The following is a 21,361-nucleotide window of genomic DNA, read 5'->3' on the forward strand; positions in this document are numbered from 1 at the left end:
CTGAGCATTCCCAACAGCTTCTGCTGCACTGCTCCCTGCTGAGCATTCCCAACAGCTTCTGCTGCACTGCTCCCTGCTGAGCATTCCCAACAGCTTCTGCTGCACTGCTCCCTACTGAGCATTCCCAACAGCTTCTGCTGCACTGCTCCCTGCTGAGCATTCCCAACAGCTTCTGCTGCACTGCTTCCTACTGAGCATTCCCAACAGCTTCTGCTGCACTGCTTCCTACTGAGCTTCCCCCACAGTTTCTGCTGCACTGCTTCCTGCTGAGCATTCCCAACAGCTTCTGCTGCACTACTTCCTACTGAGCTTCCCTGTTTCTGCAGCACTGCTTCCTTCTGAGCCTCTCCAACAACTTCTGCTGCACTGCTTCCTCCTGAGCTTCCCCAACAGTTTCTGCTGCACTGCTTCCTGCTGAGCATTCCCAACAGCTTCTGCTGCACTGCTTCCTACTGAGCATTCCCAACAGCTTCTGCTGCACTGCTTCCTCCTGAGCTTCCCCAACAGTTTCTGCTGCACTGCTTCCTGCTGAGCATTCCCAACAGCTTCTGCTGCACTGCTTCCTGCTGAGCATTCCCAACAGCTTCTGCTGCACTGCTTCCTGCTGAACATTCCCAACAGCTTCTGCTGCACTGCTTCCTACTGAGCTTCCCCCACAGTTTCTGCTGCACTGCTTCCTGCTGAGCATTCCCAACAGCTTCTGCTGCACTACTTCCTACTGAGCTTCCCTGTTTCTGCAGCACTGCTTCCTTCTGAGCCTCTCCAACAACTTCTGCTGCACTGCTTCCTCCTGAGCTTCCCCAACAGTTTCTGCTGCACTGCTTCCTGCTGAACATTCCCAACAGCTTCTGCTGCACTGCTTCCTGCTGAGCATTCCCAACAGCTTCTGCTGCACTGCTCCCTGCTGAGCATTCCCAACAGCTTCTGCTGCACTGCTTCCTGCTGAGCATTCCCAACAGCTTCTGCTGCACTGCTTCCTGCTGAGCATTCCCAACAGCTTCTGCTGCACTGCTTCCTGCTGAGCATTCCCAACAGCTTCTGCTGCACTGCTTCCTCCTGAGCTTCCCCAACAGTTTCTGCTGCACTGCTCCCTGCTGAGCCTCTCCAACAGCTTCTGCTGCACTGCTTCCTGCTGAGCTTTTCCCAGCCCCCAGTGTGACTGTGCTCTGGAAGCAGCTGGAAGGGAACAGAAGCAGACAAGGATTCATTCCAACCTTTACTTTGTTTCCCCCTTTTTGCCCTGTGTGTGGATTGTTTGCTTGCTGTCAAATGAAACTTCCATGCAGAGTTCTGCAGACTTAACTGCTGAGGCCAGAGCCTTGCCTTCAGGCCTTGCCCCTGCCACAGACACTTCTAGAAAGCCACAAAGGAGGGAAAGCTTTTGCTACATGAGTCTTGGTTTGGTTTTTTTGGGGTTTTTTTTTCATTTGTTTGCAACTTTTGAAGCCACCAACAGTGTTCTCACCTGAACAGTACAGTCAATGAGTCCTAGCAGGAAAGAAAGAGAAACCAACAACAAAAAAAGAACTGTACATGAGTTTACAAAGGTATTAACATATAAATAAGGAGAAGCTTCCTGCCTGGAGCCTCCACAGTAGTCTTTTTGCTTGAGAATATAATACTGGAAGGGTAGACCCAAAGCCCCTTTCCACAGCACCAGTCCAAGCCGTTCTGCTCAAGCATCACAGGGGTTGGTTTGTGTTTTTCTCTTCAGTGCCTCCGGCTCCGACGAGCAGTCCGTCGTTACTGTGCAAACGCAAGAGTCCCAAGGGCCGGGGGGAAGGAGCGCCGCCCGCCGGGGCCCCGCGCCGCCCGCCGGAGCCCCGCGCCGCCCGCCGGAGCCCCGCGCCGCCCGCCGGAGCCCCGCGCCGCCCGCCGGGGCCCCGCGCCGCCCGGCTCCCGCGGGCAGCCGCGCTCCGCCCGGTCACCGCTCGGGGCCCAGCTCCTGCTGGCAGCTGCGCTTCTTCTCCCGGCAGTGCTTCTTGTGGGCAGGCCAATCCTTCTGCTGGCACTGCGAGCCGCAGTACCTGGCCACCTGGCAGCGCCCGCAGATGTTGAACTCGCGCAGCTGGGGAGGACAGGAGAGACCGTTAGGGAGCCTGGCAAGGGCCCCGCTGCTGCCCCGGGCGCCGCCGCTGCGGGCTGCACGGCGGCCAGCAGGGTGCCCAGGCGGCCAAGAAGGCAGCCTGGCCTGCATCAGGAACAGTGTGGCCAGCAGGAGCAGGGAGGTCATTGTGCCCTGTGCTCAGCACTGCTTAGGCCACACCTGGAGTCCTGTGTCCAGTTCTGGGCTCCTCAGGTTAAGAAGGACATTGAGAGACTTGAAGGTGTCCAGAGAAGGGCAACAAAGCTGGGGAGGGGTCTGGAGCACAGCCCTGGGAGGAGAGGCTGAGGGAGCTGGGGTTGCTTAGCCTGCAGAAGAGGAGGCTCAGGGGAGACCTTCTTGCTCTCTGCAACTCCCTGAAGGGAGGTTGTAGCCAGGTGGGGGTTGGGCTCTTCTCCCAGGCACCCAGCACCAGAACAAGAGGACACAGTCTCAAGCTGTGCCAGGGGAGGTTTAGGCTGGATGTTAGGAAGTTCTTCCCAGAAAGAGTTATTTGCCACTGGAATGTGCTGCCCAGGGAGGTGGTGGAGTCCCCATCCCTGGAGGTGTTCAAGAGGGGATTGGATGTGGCACTTGGAGCCATGGTTTAGCTGTCAGGAGGTGTTGGGTGACAGATTGGACTTGATGATCTTTCAGGGCTTTTCCAACCTTATTGATTCTATGATCATCAGCATCAGGCCTTCTGCACCCACCACAAATAACATCTTGCTCATGGTGGGTGGTTGGGGCTCCATCCCTGGAGATATTCAGGGTGAAGCTGGACAGGGCTCTGGGCAACCTGATCTAGTGGAGGATGTCCCTGCTGACTGCAGAGGGGGTTGGATGAGCCTCAGAGGTCTCTTCCAACCCAGACCACTCCATGATTCTATGATCTGGAGAGGGTCCAGGGTAAGACATAAACATGATCAGAGGGCTGGAGAACCTCCTACATAGGGACAGGCTGAGAGAGTTGGGGCTGTTCAGCCTGGAGAAGGCTCCAGGGAGACCTTAGAGCAGCCTTCCAGTACCTGAAGGGGCTGTAAGAGAGCTGGGGAGGGACTTTTGTCAAGGGCTTGGAGTGACAGGACAAGGGACAATGGCTTTGAGCTGGGAGAGGGGAGACTGAGACTAGAGATGAGGAAGAAATTCTTTGCAGTGAGTGTGTTGAGAAACCAGAACAGGCTGCCCAGGGAGGTTGTGGATGTCCCCTCCCTGGAGGTGCTGAAGACCAGGCTGGATGAGGCCTTGAGCAACCTGTGCTGGTGGGAGGTTGTGGGGGACTGTGATGAATCTGTGGACCTTCTGAAGAGCTCTGGTGAGGAGTTCAATATTGAACTCCACAGATTCATCACAGTCCCCTACAGGAGGTGTCCCTGCCCATGGCAGGGGGCTGGAAGTGGATGATCCTTAAGGTCCCTTCCAACCCAAAGCATTCTGTGATTCTATGTCTGTCTGTCAAGGAAGCAGAGTCTTTGGACAACTCATTCTCTGACTATATTTTCTTGCATCTACCCACTGTGAAGAAGCAGAGGGGCTCAGGAGAGCAGCCACTCAAGTTCACCCTTGTCTCAGGACAGGTTACGATGTCCTGTTTGGAGTACACTGCCCTCAAAACCTCTTACAACGCTTTCTCCGGTCTCACACAGCTGCCTGTTCATTCCAGCACAGGGTCCCCAGAGGAATACTTCCACCTGCCTTTTTGTACACTCTGCAAATGTCACTCCTTCCTCTAAACCCCAAGGTCACCCACTGCTCCAGCTCACAGCCACATTCCCTCAGAAAATGGTCAGAGGGGCTGAAGATTGCTGCCAAAGGAAACCTGAGCTAAAAGGGAGGCCTGCTCCTAGTGGCTGCGTGGCACTTGTAAAGCTTTAGGTGGCAAGGACAAACCCCTGGTGGCCAGGGCAGCCTGAGGCACTGCCTGCTCCCTGGCAGCTCTTGGGGCCATACCTGCTTTTCAATCATTGTGCAGGGGGGGTAGTGACATTCATAGTAAGTGCAGGAGTTCTCCTCCTCCTCCACCACGTCCCCGTTGGCGTTGTAGTAGCGCGTCACATTCAGCACGGGGAACTGCTCCTCGATGGGGTCTGTGGGGAGCTGCTGGATTGCCAGCCAGTACAGGCTCTGTTCCCTGGCAAAGACAAGGACAAACTGGCTCCAGACACTCACAGCAAGCATGCAGGGACATTCATTCCAGATCAGTTAATAAGGTAAGCAGGGTAACCATTGCATTTCGCCTCTGGAGTCTCAGGCTACTCCACACACAAATGTTAGACTCACCTGCCCCAAAACATCTGCAACCAGGCAAAGCCCTGTACACATGGCCTGAACTCTGGTTCTGGAGCTCCCAGAATCATCTGGAGCACGAGAGCATATTTAGACTGGAGATTAGGAAGAAACTCTTGAGAGTGAGGCTGGGGAGACTCTGGCACAGGCTGCCCAGGGAGGCTGTGGCTGTCGCCTCCCTGGAGGAGCTCAAGGCCAGGTTGGATGAGGCCTTGAGCAAGCTGTGCTGGGGGGAGGTGTCCCTGCCCAAGGCAGGATGCAAACTCAAGGTCCCTCCCAACCCAAACTGTTCAGTCAGTCTCTGGCATTCAGTGCAGCTTCTCAAAAGCAGTTTAATAAGCCCTGAGCATCCCTGCTTGTGGGTTTCCAGAGCAGTGTCTTGGGGGATGTTGACTCCAAGAGCCTCCACCAGGAATGACCAGGCCTGTGTCACAGCCTGGATTCACCAAATCCATCCTGACACAGAGCCTGATGTGCTCTGAGCACTGACATCAGTGCAACACAGCAAGGGAGCCCACAAGGGCTGGCTGCTGATCCCAGGAACTCAGCTGGGTTTCACAAAGTGCAAGCACTTAGCAGCTGCAGGCTTCTATGGCTTGTGTCAGAATTTCACTGCCTGATGACAGTCACAAGCCAGTAAAACCTGCAGACTTAACAGCCTGCCCAGATGCCACCAGGAACTGGAAGGGAACAGAAGATTCCTGTTCCACAGCAGTGACATCTGGCACAGCAGGACCCCTACACAACACTGCTGTGGGGTTGGATGGTCCCTTCACAGCTCACACCAGCAGTGAGCTTTAACTCTGCCCCCACAAGAGAGGAAGCCAAGGTGTGTAGTGCAGGTGACACCACAAAAGGTTCTGCCAAGATGAGAACTGCCAGCAGTGCTCAGGTGGCCAAGAAGGCCACCAGCAGCCTGGCCTGGATCAGCAGTGGTGTGGCCAGGAGGAGCAGGGCAGTGACCATGCCCCTGTGCTGAGCACTGTGAGGCCACACCTTGAGTACTGGGCTCAGATTTGAGGGCCTCACTGCAAGGACATTGAGAGGCTGGAGCAGGTCCAGAGAAGGGCAACAAAGCTGGGGGGGAAGGGGGCTGGGGGGGAAGGGGCTGGGGGGGAAGGGGGCTGGGGTTGTTAAGTCTGGAGAGGAGGAGGCTGAGGGGAGACCTCATTGCTCTCTACAGCTCCCTGCAAGGAGGCTGGAGCCAGGTGAGGTTGGTCTCTTCTCCCTAGTAACAAGTGACAGGATGAGAGGACATGGCCTCAAGTTGGACCAGGGGAGGTTTAGGTTGGGTATTATGCACTGAAATGGTTCTCCAAGACTGGGACAGGCTCCCCAGGGAGGTGGTGGAGTCCCCACCCCTGGAGGTGCTTTTCAGAGGCAGGGATGTGGCTCTGAGGGCCACAGCTTCGCACCAGCCTCGGCAGAGTCACAGAACGGTTGGACTGGGTGGTCATAAAGGTCTTTTCCGACCAAAGCAATTCCAGAACTCTCACCACCACTCCAGGAAGGAGACAACCCATTTTTTGATGCCCCTCCCTGCCAGCCCTTGCCATACCTTTGCTTGCTGGAGATTTCTTCAGCTTTGGGCTTCCACCCCCAAGGAACCAGGCGCAGATTGTCCAGGCGGTTGTCCACGGTCACCGAGTTCAGATGCACCACCTGGAAGCCAGGGGCGATGCCTCCCCGGTGCCTCTCCCTGCAGGAGACCAAACCAACCTCAAGGTGAGCCATGGGCAAGACTCCAAAGCCAAGAACCCCCCCCAATTCCAAAAGGCTGGATGTATCCCAGCCTGCTGCAAACAGCTGAGACTGAACCAGACACAGGGAAACCTGGATGCCTACAGCGGCTGCTGTGGCTTCCTCAGCTCCCAGGAGGAAGAGCCTTGTTCCAGGAGCTTGTTTCCATTCCAAAGGGGTTGAATCAAAAGGCAATCAAGGTCTGCTCAAGTTGCAGGCACACTGCAAAGCTCCTGCAAGGGCAGCCAGGCAGTGCTGTGTCCCCCAGAGCAGAGCTGCTTGACTGTTTGAAGAGGAAATGCTGCCAGGCAGCTGGGCTGGGGTGTGAAGTCAGAGTGTGGCGCTCAGGGAGAAAGGGCTCTTCACAAGCCACAGGCTTCATCGAGTGTGCAAATGATTGTTAGACTCTAATGGCACAAAGCCTGCCATGACTGACCAAGAGCCATCTGAAACTTGCTCAAAACCAGCACAGGACTGTTGGCAAGGAGGCTGGGTGCACACTGAGTCTCGCTGCAAGCCTGCCCTACTGCCTCCTAGCAGTTTCCACTGCCCATTCCACCTCCTTATCATCAGTCCTTGCTCTGTTTCATGAAGTAGCAAGTTCATTGATTCACAGAATGGGTTGGGTTGGAAGGGACCTTAAGGATGATCCAGTTCCAACCTCCCTGCCATGGGCAGGGACACCTCCCACCAGCCCAGGCTGCTCAAGGCCTCATCCAGGCTGGCCTTGAATGTCTCCAGGAATGGGGCTGCCACAAGAACCAAGAACAAAGTGCAGAGGGGGAAAGGGAGGAAAGAAGGCTGAGATCAAGTTAAGAAACATTTCAGAGATGGGTTAGACAATGATAGTTTCAGGAAGGTTGGAGCTGGGGAGAGAGGACTGCTCATGACACCAGGAAAACACAGCAGAGTGGCACAGAGCCTGGCAAGCCTAACTCTGCACCCACAACCCCATCAGCAAACAAACCCCCCAGCCCCTGAGCCCCTCTGCCTCATGCTGGACAAGCCCTTGTCCACACCACTGTCAGCTCCTACTCCTTCCAGTGACAAAGGACAAAACAGAAGGAGGAATCTGGGCCTGGCTGATGACTGCTGAGAGTCAACACAACCCCACCTGACTGAGGTGCCACAGTTGGTACTGGCATGCTAAGGGTGGTTCCTTGTCTCCAGACAAGGAAGCAGCCTCTGACTGCACAAGCATGCACCACTCCTTCCCCTAGATCCACACTGTGAAAGCAGGCAGCATGGACCATCTCCAGAAGCTGATCAGGAATGTGCAGGGAAGCACAGGCTCCTGGAAGAACCTGCCTGCTCCCTTGCAGAAAGGCACAGAGAAGAGGCAGCCTCACTGCCCCCAGAATGCTTTGGGTTGGGAGGGACTTAAAGACTATCTAGTCCCAACTCCCCTAGTCCCATCTTCCACTAGCCCAGGCTGCTCAGAACCCCATCCAGCCTGACCTGGGAGTGTTCCAGGGACAGGGCATCCACAGCTCCTGTGGGCAGCCTGCTGCACCCTCACAGTGAGGAATGCAGCCAGCTCTCCTGCAGAGGTGTAGCTTCTACCTCTCCCACCAGATGCCAGGCAAAACATGTAACCCAACACATCCCAGAGGCTTCCCTGGATACTGGCACTTTCATTTTCCAGCAGCTCCCTTGGGAGGCAGGGCCCCTAACAGAACTGCTGAGCACACCCAGTGGCAAGCCCAGGCCACTGAGCAGCTTTTAGGCAGAAATCAGCTCTTGGAGCTCTCTGAAGATGCAGTTAGTGATACTCATGACTAATCTGCTGATGCTGCAGCCATGTTCCCAACTGCACTGCACCCATCCAGAACACAGCCAGCTGGGATTTCTAGACAGGGAGCAGGGCAAGGAAAAGGTGGCAGGCTTACTTTGCTGGTGCCTAGCCAGAGACACTCAAATCCTGCTCTGAAGGAGCTAACAGCCCACCCTGGAAGCACAGGGAGCACAAGCAAGGCTGCAGGGAGGTCTGCTTTGAGCTTGTCACAGAACACCAGCAGGGGGAGGGCTGGAAGGGACCTCTGGAGCTCACCCAGTCCAAGCCCCTACTAAAGCAGGGCACCCACAGCAGCTTGCCCAGGAGCACAATGGCCAGAGGGGGTTGGAAGCTCTGCAGAGGAGACTCCACAAGCTCTCAGGGCAGCCTGCTCCAGGGCTCCAGCACCCCCAAAGCTGCAGCCAGCCTGGGCATTTTCCTGATCCTGCTTCCCATCTAGTGCCTCAGTTCACCTTCTGCAGAGATCAGAAGGGATGGACTTTGGAGGAGGAGCAGGAGAAGCTCCTGAAGCTGCAGCAGCTTCCAGCTGCTACCAGCTCTCTGTTGCAAGTGAACAAAGGGAGCTGCTGATTTAAGAACAATTCTAAATCTGCTTCAGCTGCAATAGCACCCAACAGGAGCCCACTCACTCCACCTGACCCAGAAGCACACAATCCATCAGGGGCATTGTGGTCGTTTGAGGCTGTGCCTTTAAGAACAAACACTGCTGGAACACACTGGCTAATGTTTTTGGTACTAGAACCAAAACATTCTGATATTCTAAACGAATTTCATTGGTTGATAAACAAAAATTCAGCTTTAGATTGTGAAGCGGTTGGAAAATTTTTTCCTCAGTTCAGTTGGGTTTGGGAGTTGGGGGAGTTTGGTGTTTCAGCCTGTTCTCCCTGCCTGCTTCTTCTGCGAACTGCTGGACTTGGCCTTCAGATAAGCAAACACTAATCCTGCATGGGCTTTTGAAGCTTGCTAACAACTCTTTTCCTTAGTAACTTGCCTTTCTCTCTCTCTAACCCCTTTTTGGGGAAAAAGGGAGGTAAGGGGGGGAGAGAGGGGGTTCCAAAGAGGGGATCCCTCCCTGAGGGAGGGATTTTTGTTGTGTTATTTGTCTTTGCTGTGTATTTCTGTGTATATATTGTAAATACCTGTATATATTGTGTTATATATAACCTGCTTTCCATATATGCTTGTAAATATATAGCTTTTGCTCTTCGACTGAGTTAGCTGTGGTTTCTTACTCTGTGGAGGAGGGAGAGCTAAGCCCTCTCTCAACCTACCACATTTATTGGCTGCCCAACTCGGGGTTTGGTGACAAATTAGTTTGATTTATTGCTTGCTTAAGTCGAACGAGCAAACATGAAGGTGTTTTGGCTTTTTGAGCGTCTGTTCTTCTCGGTCTTTGGTGTATTGATCTACAAGTATTGCCTGGGTATGATTATCGATAAGATAGGTAAATATATAATGCAAAAATTATATTTGTGGTTTAAGTGCAAGATTCGGCTTCTGTATGATCAGTGCCTGGAATTCTTTTATGTTAAAAAGTGCAGGAATGTTACATCTAGCACACTCCCTATTGAGATAAAAGAGTTTAAGATTCCGCTCGGTGAAAGGGTAATTTTAAGTGATGGCTGGGATCCAAAGCTGATTTTCTTGATGTGTGTAGTCCTGCTGATGATGATAATTAATGTGTATTTGTTGGTAGCACTGTACCGGGAGAAAAAAGTGTCCAAGGCATGTTTTGTTATAAAACGGAGGGTTAAGAGACGAAAACGCCACCCTAGCTCTGTTTCAGGAACATCCAGTGAGGATGATAATGGAGAATCTGTGTCAGTTAAAGATAAAGCTAAAAAGTCAATCGGCAAGGCAGCTCTGAATAGCAATGGTGATGATTCTGACAAGCAGCCAGGGGCTACAGTAGCCCCAAACATGGCGGCTCCTGTGTCCCAGGCAGCCACCATTAACGAGGCAAAGTCATTTCCTCCTTCTTCCATGGCAGGAGCGGAAGCGTCCTCCAAAGCAACTAATCTGTCTCAAAGCTTATCAGCTTCTGATAATAAGGCAGCTGGAAACCCAAACACAGCTCCAGTAAAGCAAGTAGCAGTTTTAACAACAAGGAAGGGTAAGACTAAAGCTGATTCAGGAGCTGACGGGGATGCACAGCAAGGTTCTTCTGCTGGGGAGGAAGAGAAAATCTGTCTTAAAAATATAGCTGAGTTATTGAGATCATCAGAGGATCGAGATGCATCTCTTGGTAGGACAGCAGCTAGTGGTGGTGCCTCTCAGCTTAAAGGGATCCTTGAGAGAGTGACAGAAAGGTTGCTTGGACCACAAGTTGAGGAAGAGGAGGCAGAAGAGCAACAAGATGACATAACCGACTGCTCTTCACCCCGGGAGGAGCTTAGAAATGTAAGAAAAGACTATCTCAGAGCAGATAAGGAGCCAGTTCTCGCTTGGCTTGGTAGATGCTATGATACAGGTGCTCCAGCTCTAATGGTTGGAGACAAGTCAGCAGCCCAGCTAGGAACTCTCTCAAAGGATAATGGAATAGATAGACATCTAGGCAAGGCTCTCGGTAAGGTTAATCTGTGGATACGCCTTCTAATGGCGGTTCTCATGAGATACCCTTCCCGAGATGATCTTCCATGGAATCCTAAGCCCTGGACTACCATAGATGAGGGAATCAAGCGTCTGAGAGAATTTGCTGTTAGAGAGGTACTCTATGGTGAACATGAATCTCTGAATCCTGATGATGTTCCTGTAGGAAATGGTCTTACTAAAAAGCTCATCAAGCTTGCTCCTTCCAATTATGCAAACATTCTGGCAAGCAGAATTGTAGCAAGAAATTATGGTGGAGCTCCTCTTACGGTTGGCCAATTCACTGATCAATTGAGACAATTGGATGATAGCATGACACGTGTTTCTTTGGTTTCAGCCATTGAAACTCTGTCTGGAAAACTGGAGAATTGCATGAAAGAGCTGAAGGATGAATTTAAAAACACCATCTCCCAATTGGCACAAAGAGATGATTCCAATTCTTCCTCCAGGTGGGTACAGGTTTCATCTGTGAGGAATAGACATCCTCCAAGGAGGTCATTCCAAAACAGATCAAACCAAAACAGACCACCAAGGCAGTCACGTAGGACTATTTGGATTACCCTGCGTGATCAGTTTGGTGAGAACATGAACAGGTGGGATGGTCAACCAACTTCTAATCTTTTCAGGAGACTGAGAGAACTGCAAAGTGGCAGAACCCGAGGTAGCAATACCAGAAGGGTAGCTGTTACTTCTACAGTTCCCCAGGACAACTCTAGTAGCTCCAACAGTGACTCCAGTTCTAACACTGCACAGTGTGCTCGTTGCACCTGTGGACATGTTCCCCATAACTAGGGGTGCCCTGCCTCCCGCCAGGGGGAGGAGAGGGGTAATACAGATAACAGAATCTATTGGGATGTGTACATCCAGTGGCCTGGCACTTCACACTTTCAGAAGTACAGGGCCTTGGTTGACACAGGAGCTCAGTGCACCATATTGCCATCAAATTATCAGGGATCAGAGTCTATAACTATTCTGGGAGTCACTGGTGGATCTCAAGAGTTAAGTAAAGTGGAGGTTAATATAAGCTTAACTGGTAAACAATGGAAAAAGCATACAGTTGTGACCGGACCTGATGCACCTTGTATTTTGGGAATTGATTTTCTGAGAGAAGGGCGTTTCAAAGACCCTAAAGGTTACAAATGGGCTTTTGGAGTAGCTTCTGTAGAAATTGATGGACAAAAACTGAAGCTGTCTGCTAGACCTGAGCTTTCTGATGAATCTGCAGTTGTGGGACAACACAAGATTCAGGACATTAAGTTGCCGGTTGCTTCTCGGACTGTGCATCACAGACAATACAGAACCAACCGTGACTCTTTGTTGCCCATTCAGAATCTGATTCGTCAGTTGGAGAGTCAGAAAGTCATCAGCAAAACTCATTCACCTTTCAACAGTCCAGTGTGGCCTGTGCGAAAGCCGAATGGAGACTGGCGTCTGACAGTGGACTACCGAGCCCTGAATGAAGTAACTCCGCCTATGAGTGCAGCAGTACCAGACATGATGGAACTCCAGTATGAGCTGGAATCCAAAGAGGCCAAATGGTATGCTACCATAGACATTGCTAATGCCTTCTTCTCTATTCCCATAGCAGAGGAATGCAGGCCTCAGTTTGCTTTCACCTGGAGAGGAATCCAGTACACTTTCAACAGACTGCCAATGGGCTGGATCCACAGCTCCAGCATCTGTCATGCAGTAATCCATGATGCTCTGGAGGAAGGTGGTGCTCCAGAACACATCCAGTTCATCGATGATATCATCGTCTGGGGTAAAACCGCTGAGGAAGTCTTCGAGAAAGGTAACAAAATCATGGACATTCTCCTGAATGCAGGTTTTGCCATCAAGAGAGACAAAGTGAAAGGTCCTACCACAGAGATCCAGTTTCTGGGAGTGCAGTGGCAGGATGGACGCCGACACATTCCAGTGGATGTGGTAAATAGAGTCTCTACCATGGCAAATCCCACGAACAAGCAAGAAACTCTACGTTTCTTGGGGATAGTGGGATTTTGGAGACTACACATTCCTGGATACAGTCAGATTGTGAAACCTCTGTATGATGTGACTCGAAAGAGGAACAGTTTCCACTGGGGACCTGAGCAACAAGCAGCCTTTGACCAGATAAAGCAAGAAGTAGTCCAAGCAGTGGGTCTGGGACCTGTGCGAGATGGTCCAGACATTAAGAACATTTTGTACACGGCTGCAGGTGACAATGGTCCAACCTGGTGCTTGTGGCAAAAAGCTCCAGGTGAGACACGTGGACGACCTCTTGGTTTCTGGAGTCGAGGTTACAGAGGTTCAGAGGCTAATTACACTCCAACAGAGAAAGAGATTCTAGCTGCCTATGAAGGAGTGAAAGCAGCTTCTGAAGTAATTGGAACTGAGTCACAACTTCTCTTAGCTCCCAGATTGCCAGTTTTGAATTGGATGTTCAAAGGCAAAGGTTCCACACCACATCATGCCACAGATTCCACCTGGTCTAAGTGGATGGCCCTGATAACACAGAGAGCTCGAATGGGAAATCTTGAAAGACCTGGTCTGGTGGAAGTGATCTCGAGTTGGCCTGAAGGTACCAACTGTGCTAAACCTCCAGAGGAGAGAGTAACTCGTGCTGAGGAAGCTCCTCCTTACAATGACCTTTCTGATGATGAGAAGAAATATGCTTTGTTCACAGACGGCTCCTGTCGTCTCGTCGGGAACAAGCGAAGGTGGAAGTCTGCCGTGTGGAGTCCAACACGCCGAGTTGCAGAGGCGAAGGATGGAGAAGGAGAATCCAGTCAGTTTGCAGAGGTAAAAGCTGTCCAGCTAGCTCTCAACGTAGCTGAACGTGAGAGATGGCCAAAGCTTTATCTCTACACCGACTCATGGATGGTAGCCAATGCTCTATGGGGTTGGCTAAAGAACTGGAAGAAGAATGGCTGGCAGAGGAAAGGAAAACCCATCTGGGCAGCCGACCTGTGGCAAGACATTGCTGATCGAATCGAGAGAATTCCAGTGAAAGTGAGACACATTGATGCTCACATTCCCAAGAGCAAAGCTACTGAGGAACAGCAGCACAACCATCAGGCAGATCTAGCTGCAAGAGTTTCTCAAGTAGACAAGGACTCTGAACTTGATCTCGACTGGAAACACCGAGGTGAGATATTCTTAGCTCGGTGGGCTCACGATTCATCAGGACATCAAGGCAGAGATGCAACATACCAGTGGGCTCGTGACAGATCCATAGACATTTCCATGGATGCTATCACACAAGTCATCCATGACTGTGACATTTGTGCTGCTATCAAGCAGGCAAAGCGAATTAAGCCCTTGTGGTATGGTGACAGATGGTCCAAGTACAGGTATGGTGAAGCTTGGCAGATTGACTACATCACTTTACCACGTTCTCGTTCTGGTAAGCAGTACGTGCTTACTATGGTAGAGGCAAACACTGGATGGCTGGAAACTTACGCAGTCCCACATGCAACTGCACGCAACACCATTCTCGGTCTGGAGAGACAGATCCTGTGGAGACACGGAACTCCAGAGAGGATTGAATCAGACAACGGAACTCATTTCAAGAACAACCTTGTAAAGAGCTGGGCAAAAGAGCACGGTATTGAGTGGATTTTCCACATTCCTTACTATGCACCAGCTGCAGGGAAGATTGAACGCTACAACGGTTTGTTGAAGACCACTCTCAAAGCCATGGGAGGTGGATCTTTGAAAAACTGGGAAAAGCATTTAGCACAAGCAACCTGGCTGGTGAATAGTAGAGGTTCAGTGAACCGAGCTGGACCAGCACATTCAGATCTGCTACGGAGAGTAGAAGGTGATAGAGTTCCTGTTGTTAGGGAAAAGAATCTGTTAAGTAAAACTGTTTGGGTATTTTCGCCCTCAGGAGAGGCTAAACCTGTCCGAGGGGTGGTTTCAGCAGAAGGTCCGGGTCACACTTATTGGGTAATGCAAGAGAATGGTGAAATTCAGTGTATTCCACAAAGAGATTTAACTTTAGCTGAGAGAGTTTAATTTCAGAATGTTGTACAGCTACAGCGCGTCCAAAGGAAAGAGTCCCTGAGGAATCTACGGTGCACGAACCCTGAGAACCCTGAGAGCCCTGAGTCAACTGAGAGTCCCTGAGTCCCTGTTTCCCTTTTTCTTCGCTTCGTCTGCGGAGAGACAAACTGTTTTCCATTTTCTTGATTTTGGATTTTCTTGGACTTCTGAATCATCTACATCTGAGTATAGCCAGAATGGACGATGAACTTAACTTACGAACTGTAAATATTGTTCTGGATTGGATGGACAGTACGAACAGCCAATGAAATTGTTTAGAAAGGGGTGGACTGTGGTCGTTTGAGGCTGTGCCTTTAAGAACAAACACTGCTGGAACACACTGGCTAATGTTTTTGGTACTAGAACCAAAACATTCTGATATTCTAAACGAATTTCATTGGTTGATAAACAAAAATTCAGCTTTAGATTGTGAAGCGGTTGGAAAATTTTTTCCTCAGTTCAGTTGGGTTTGGGAGTTGGGGGAGTTTGGTGTTTCAGCCTGTTCTCCCTGCCTGCTTCTTCTGCGAACTGCTGGACTTGGCCTTCAGATAAGCAAACACTAATCCTGCATGGGCTTTTGAAGCTTGCTAACAACTCTTTTCCTTAGTAACTTGCCTTTCTCTCTCTCTAACCCCTTTTTGGGGAAAAAGGGAGGTAAGGGGGGGAGAGAGGGGGTTCCAAAGAGGGGATCCCTCCCTGAGGGAGGGATTTTTGTTGTGTTATTTGTCTTTGCTGTGTATTTCTGTGTATATATTGTAAATACCTGTATATATTGTGTTATATATAACCTGCTTTCCATATATGCTTGTAAATATATAGCTTTTGCTCTTCGACTGAGTTAGCTGTGGTTTCTTACTCTGTGGAGGAGGGAGAGCTAAGCCCTCTCTCAACCTACCACAGGCATCTTTGCAGACAGAGAGGATTTTTCTTGGGCTATGTCTGCAGGGCTGGAGCTGCTCTCCTATGGAGACAGCCTGAGAGAGTGGGGGTTGTGCAGGCTGGAGAGGAGAAGGCTCCCAGGAGACCTTACTGTGGCCTTCCAGTATCTGAAGAGGGCTACAAGAAAGCTGGGGAGGGACTTTGGAGGGTGTCAGGGAGGGATAGGACTCGGGGGGATGGAGCAAGACTAGAAGTGGGGAGATTGAGATTGGCTGTCAGGAAGAAGTTTTTCCCCATGAGGGTGGTGAGAGCCTGGCACAGGCTGCCCAGGGAGGTGGTGGAAGCCTCATGCCTGGAGGTGTTTGCAGCCAGGCTGGAGGTGGCTGTGAGCAACCTGCTGTAGTGTGAGGTGTCTCTGGCCATGGCAGGGGGGTTGAGAACTGGCTGAGCCTTGAGGTCCCTTCCAACCCTGACAGCTCTGTGATTCCATGATCTGCCACTGGCTGGTTGGTTTTCAAAGCAGTCCCCAGTGCAGACAAGCACAAGTGATCTGTTCAGGAGCAGCAGCTGTTCCACAGCACCTGTAGCCAAAGGACTCCCTGAAGGCAGCTGGAGGCTCAGTCACAAAGATCTACTGACCTGTCCTGTGTCAGCTTGTCATTAAAGATCACAGCAAAGTGTACTCCCTCACAGGGAGCAAACCAAGCCCTCAGAAAGTTGAAGTAGTCCTCATTTCCTAGCTGCAGAATTGCAATGCTCCTCATCTTCTAGTTGTAGTATTTGCCTTAGCAGCTCTGCTGCCAGGCAGCTCATACCTCACCCCTGTGACTTCCAGAGACCCCTATGCTCAGGCATTTTTGTTCCAGCAGGGCAAAGGGGAGTGACACAACTTGAACTGCCTAACTGAGCACCTTAGAATTATTCCCTAATTTCAGTCAAACCACCCAGAAGAGGCTGGGGCTGCACAATGAGCAAAGAGCAGGGCTGGCATCACCTGCACAGCCTCCAACAGTCAGCTGGAGCAATGTGGAGGTGATGTTGGGCTCTGCTTAGAGAGCACCATGCTGACTGTGTGAGGTTCAGTTAGCAGGAGCTGAGAGTGATTTGCCCCACACACTGCAGCCAGCCTTGCAATGATTTTTTGCCCTAGCTGTATGTGCAACAGGATTAAACATTAACAGATGAGGTTAAAATCCACATTTAATGAGCAGATTGTAAATAACAACAATAATAATAGGCTCTGATATTCTTCCTGTCTCCCAGAGACTAGTTGGGGGAATAAAAGTGACCTGGCAGCATAAAGAAAGCTCAGCCAGATGTTTGGTACTGTAATATTTAAGTGTAGTTTAGAGCTTATAAAGTGAAGTCAGAACAGAGGTGGAGAAGGGTCTGGGGAGACCTCAGAGCAGCCTACCAGTACCTGAAGGAGGCTCCAGGAGAGCTAGGGAGGGACTTTTGCCAAGGGCTGGGAGTGCCAGGATGAGGAACAATGGCTTTGAGCTGGGAGAGAGGAGATTGAGACTGGAGATGAGGAAGAAATTGCTGAGAGTAAAGGTGGGGAGACTCTGGCACAGGTTTGCCCAGGGAGGCTGTGGCTGCCTCCTCCCTGGAGGTACTCAAGACCAGGTTGGATGAGGCCTTGAGCAGCCTGGGCTGATGGGAGGTGTCCCTGCCCATGGCAGGGGGGTGGAACTAGATGGAACTTTAAGGTCCTTTCCAACCCAACCCATTCTAGGACTCCTCTGGTTTAAACACAACCATACTCACCTCTCACTGCTCTCCCCAGGAATAGCATTTTTAGGGAGACACAGCTGTTGGAAGGCTCAGTGCAAAACCAAACCACAGTCAGAGCCATGAGCAAGCCCTGTGCTGGGTTTCCAGCTGAGTAGTTGGAAGTCCCCTGAGAGGACTTAAACTATTACAGGCAGAGAAGTCAACAACACAGGAGATGGTGGCAGCAAAGCTGGGGAGGGGTCTGGAGCACAGCCCTGGGAGGAGAGGCTGAGGGAGCTGGGGTTGCTTAGCCTGCAGAAGAGGAGGCTCAGGGGAGACCTTCTTGCTCTCTGCAACTCCCTGAAGGGAGGCTGTAGCCAGGTGGGGGTTGGTCTCTTCTCCCAGGCACCCAGCACCAGAACAAGAGGACACAGTCTCAAGCTGTGCCAGGGGAGGTTTAGGCTGGAGGTGAGGAGAAAGTTCTTCCCAGCAAGAGAGATTGGCCTTGGGAATGTGCTGCCCAGGGAGGTGGTGGAGTCCCCATCCCTGGAGGTGTTTAGGCAGAGCCTGGCTGAGGCCCTTGGTGCCATGGTTGAGTTGATCAGATGGTGCTGGGTGATAGGTTGGACTGGATGAGCTCAAAGGTCTTTTCCCACCTGGTGAATTCTACTCTCTTGAGACTCCACCTGAGAGAAGGCCTCGGGGGTGGCTCCCTGGGGGTACCCACCAGAGCAGCTCGTGCAGCAGCCGGCCGGAGCCCCGTCCGCGGTTCTTGTCGAAGGCGTACGCGAATATCTTAGCACCATTGCCGTCGGCATCGACCTCCATCCGAGCCTGGCGAGAGGACAAGGCTGTCAGCACGCCCACAGCCCAGCAGCAGGGCACAGGTCTTCCCCTGGAAGGACCCAATTTAAGGCTTGCTCCTAGAGGTCACTCGACCTTAATGGAGTTGGAGCTGCTTCAAGAGGACCCAAGCAGCTCTGCTATTGTTCCTCAAGATGGAAAGGGAGGAAGGGAGCAGCAGGAGTCCTGCCCGGACAAAGGACAGCAGCCACCCAGTTGTGAGCTGCAGGGGCAGGATCCATTCTCTGCTCTGGCACAGACCCATCACCAAGGCTTTCACTCCAGTGTTGCTTTACACTAATTAATTAGGGGCTGCCAGTGACAGCAGTGCTGCTTCCTCCTTTGCTCCACCCGGCCACTTGGGGCTGGCACCAACACTCGGCAACTACACTGAGGACTGGGCAAACTTTGGCTGCTCTCAGGTGTCAGCACCCTCAGTGACCACACAAGCTTATGGTGAGCTTCCACAGAGGAGCAAGGGGCAGCCAGGGTGGACTCTGGGAGCAGCACTGCCACAGCACTTCAACTGAGAGCGGCTCTGGAGCACCCACTGAGCTGTGGGCACTGGGCAAAGGAGAGATGGCTCCCAGGAGACCTTACTGTGGCCTTCCAGTATCTGAAGAGGGCTACAAGAAAACTGGGGAAGGACTTTTGAGGGTGTCAGGGAAGGATAGGACTGGGAGGGATGGAGCAAAACTAGAAATGGGGAGATTGAGATTGGATGTTAGGAAGTTGGTCCCCATGAGGGTGGTGAGAGCCTGGCACAGGTTGCCCAGGGAGGTGGTGGAAGCCTCATCCCTGGAGGTTTTCACAGCCAGGCTGGAGGTGGCTGTGAGCAACCTGCTGCAGTGTGAGGTGTCCCTGCCCATGGCAGGGGGCTTGGAACTGGATGATCTTTGAGGTCCCTTCCTATCCTAACAATTCTATGATTCTATGGCCCCTGCTCCAGAAAAGTCTCAGGTTTAGAGGATTTTAGTGGATTCTTGCCACTGAGAATTCTTTCTTTCAAAGCTTGGGGCTTGCAGGACTGAAGCTCTCCAGAGCTCCTTTCCAACCCCTATCATCCTGTGACCCTCTGCCAGGGGATGTTAAGGGACATTTTTTTCCTCTGCTCCCACATTCACCGACAATAAAATGAGGTTTTCCCAGCCCAGACTGTGTGTGAGGTGAACATCTGCAATGTCTGCCAACCCCTAAAGGAGGGAAAACAAACTAACGGTTGTCAAAAAGCATACAAACCGAAAACTGGAGACAAAAACACTCTCTATCCATTAATTAATTCGTTCAAATAAGGCTCGTTTAAAACAACAAACCCAACGGGGCTTTTCCTGCCGGGATTTCCATGCCGGAGCGGCGCTGCCGGCCGTGCCGCACCGAACCCAAAGCCCTCGGCCGCGGCTGGCTGCCACCTCCGCCGCCGAGCGCCGGCCCCGCGGCAGACCCCGCGCAGGCACCGCCGAGCCGGGAGGCGACGGCAACCAGGCCCGCGGAGCAGAGCGGAGAGACTCGGTACCCCGAGACCAGAAAGAAGCGAAACGAAACAACTGCCGGCAGCCAGGAGCGGCGGAGCGCGGGCAGAGCGCGGGCGGGACGCGGCCGGCCCCCGGGGAAGCGGCAGCGAGAGAGCGGCAGGCACCGAGCGGGGCGGGGAGCGGCGGGGGTAGCGGGGCCGGGGCCGCTCACCTCGAAGGAGTAGCTCTCCACCAGCGGGATGTCCTGCTCGTCGATCAGCGTGTACTTGGTCTGAAACACACCGCGGCCGCACGCCGTCAGCGCGGCCGCACGGCCCGGCACGGCCCGCCCTCCTCCCCTCCCCTCCCCTTCCCTCCCCTCCTGGCGGCACCGGCCGAACCGCCCGCGCCGCCCGCTCCCTCCCACCCCACCCCGACCACAGCGGCGACGGGGCCCGTCAGCCCCGCTCCCGCCCCGACCCCCGACCCCGCCGCGCCGCTCCGCCCGGCGCGGGCCGAGCCCGGCCCGCAGCACCCGGCCGCGCCCCCCCCGCGGCGCCCTCAGGCCGCGGCCACGCCGCGCTCACCTTGCCGGCCACCCGGCCGAGCCGCACGATGCCCAGCTTGAAGTCGGTCATGGCGGGGCCGGGGCCCGGGCCGGCGCGGGCCGGGGTGGCGGCGCCGCGCGCTCCCCTCAGCGCCCGCCGGCGGGACCCGCCGCTGCCACGCGCCGCCGCCTCGCGCACACCCGGGGGAGGGGGGCGGGGCGCCGCACCACCTCCCACCCGCCGGCGCTCGGCCAATGGCGGCCCGCGTCGCCGCCGCGTCGCTCTTACTACGCCGCCGGCTCGGCCAATCGCGGTGCGGCGCGGCGGAGGGTCACGTGGGGAAAAGGGGAGGGGAGGGAGGGGGGAGGCTGGAGAGGCCGTCGCGCGCGGGCGAGGGTCTCGGGAGCGGGAGAGAGGAGGCGCGGGCGGTGACGTCACGTTCGCGGGAAGCTTTGTGCCACCAGCACCGGGGCGCGCGAGCCGGGGGGGCAGGGCTTAAAGGTGCCGCGGGGCCCGGAGCGGAGGCGCCCGGAGCAGGGGTACCCCGGCGCCGCAGAGCTCCGGGGCTGCGGGTCCCCCAGGGGCAGCGTGTCCCGGGGCCGGGGTTCTGTGGGAGCGGGGTGCCCCAGAGCCTCGGATGGGTATCTCCCAGGGCCGGGGATCCCCAGAGCCAGGGTTCTTTACGACCAGAGATCCGCAGTGCCGTGTCCGCACTTACTGAACACCTCTAGGGACGGGGACTCCACCACCTCCCTGGGCAGCCTGCTCCAGTGCCCGACTCAGGGAATTCGGTGCCTCCCCGGCCCTTGCGTGAGCAGGGTGATGTGCTTTTAATTACTTCCATCATCGAATAGCCACCAACACCTACATGACAATAAAAGTTGTTAACGCCTTGAAGTTAAATCATCTGTTCACAAAACTCGGGGAAAGAGCTCTTGAGAGCCTTCCCTCCCAGGGGCTCTGCAGCTGGAGCCCAGCATGTGAGGGCAGAGGCTTGGAGGTCTTCCAACAGGAATACAGAATTAACCAGGTTGGAAAAGACCTTCAGGGTCATCGAGTCCAACCTATCAGCACCATCTGATCAACTCAACCATGGCACCGAACGCCTCATCTAGGCTCTTAAACACCTCCAGGGATGGGGACTCCACCACCTCCCTGGGCAGCACATTCCCATGGCCAATCTCTCTGTCTTGGAAGAATTTCTTCCTAACATCCAACCTAAACCTCTCCTGATCTGCTGTCTTTTCCTGATGGACAACCTCAGCTTCTTTGGCCAACACCTGGAAGCTTTAACAGAGGGTATTCAAAGTGCAAATCAATGGAGAAAGCAGGCAAAGGAGGGTTGATAAAGAAGCTTCCCAGGTACAAACTCACCAGCCTCAAACAACAGGACAGCTGTGTCCTGGAG

General features: G+C 53.4%; 1 protein-coding gene across 1 annotated transcript; it reads right to left on the reverse strand.

Moving 5' to 3' along the window:
* Positions 1-1,919: 1,919 nt before the first annotated feature.
* On the reverse strand, positions 1,920-20,132 carry ZMYND19 (zinc finger MYND-type containing 19). The gene is made up of 6 exons (XM_054174536.1): positions 19,993-20,132; positions 19,638-19,697; positions 17,839-17,945; positions 5,928-6,068; positions 4,034-4,214; positions 1,920-2,068 (listed from the first exon to the last, which is right to left on the reverse strand). The coding sequence occupies exons 1-6, from the start codon at positions 20,041-20,043 to the stop codon at positions 1,925-1,927; spliced, it is 684 nt and encodes a 227-aa protein (XP_054030511.1). The 5' UTR covers positions 20,044-20,132; the 3' UTR covers positions 1,920-1,924.
* Between the last annotated feature and the right edge of the window lie 1,229 nt (positions 20,133-21,361).

The sequence above is a fragment of the Dryobates pubescens genome, chromosome 29 (assembly GCF_014839835.1).
Source record: "Dryobates pubescens isolate bDryPub1 chromosome 29, bDryPub1.pri, whole genome shotgun sequence".
NCBI classification, from domain to species: domain Eukaryota; kingdom Metazoa; phylum Chordata; class Aves; order Piciformes; family Picidae; genus Dryobates; species Dryobates pubescens.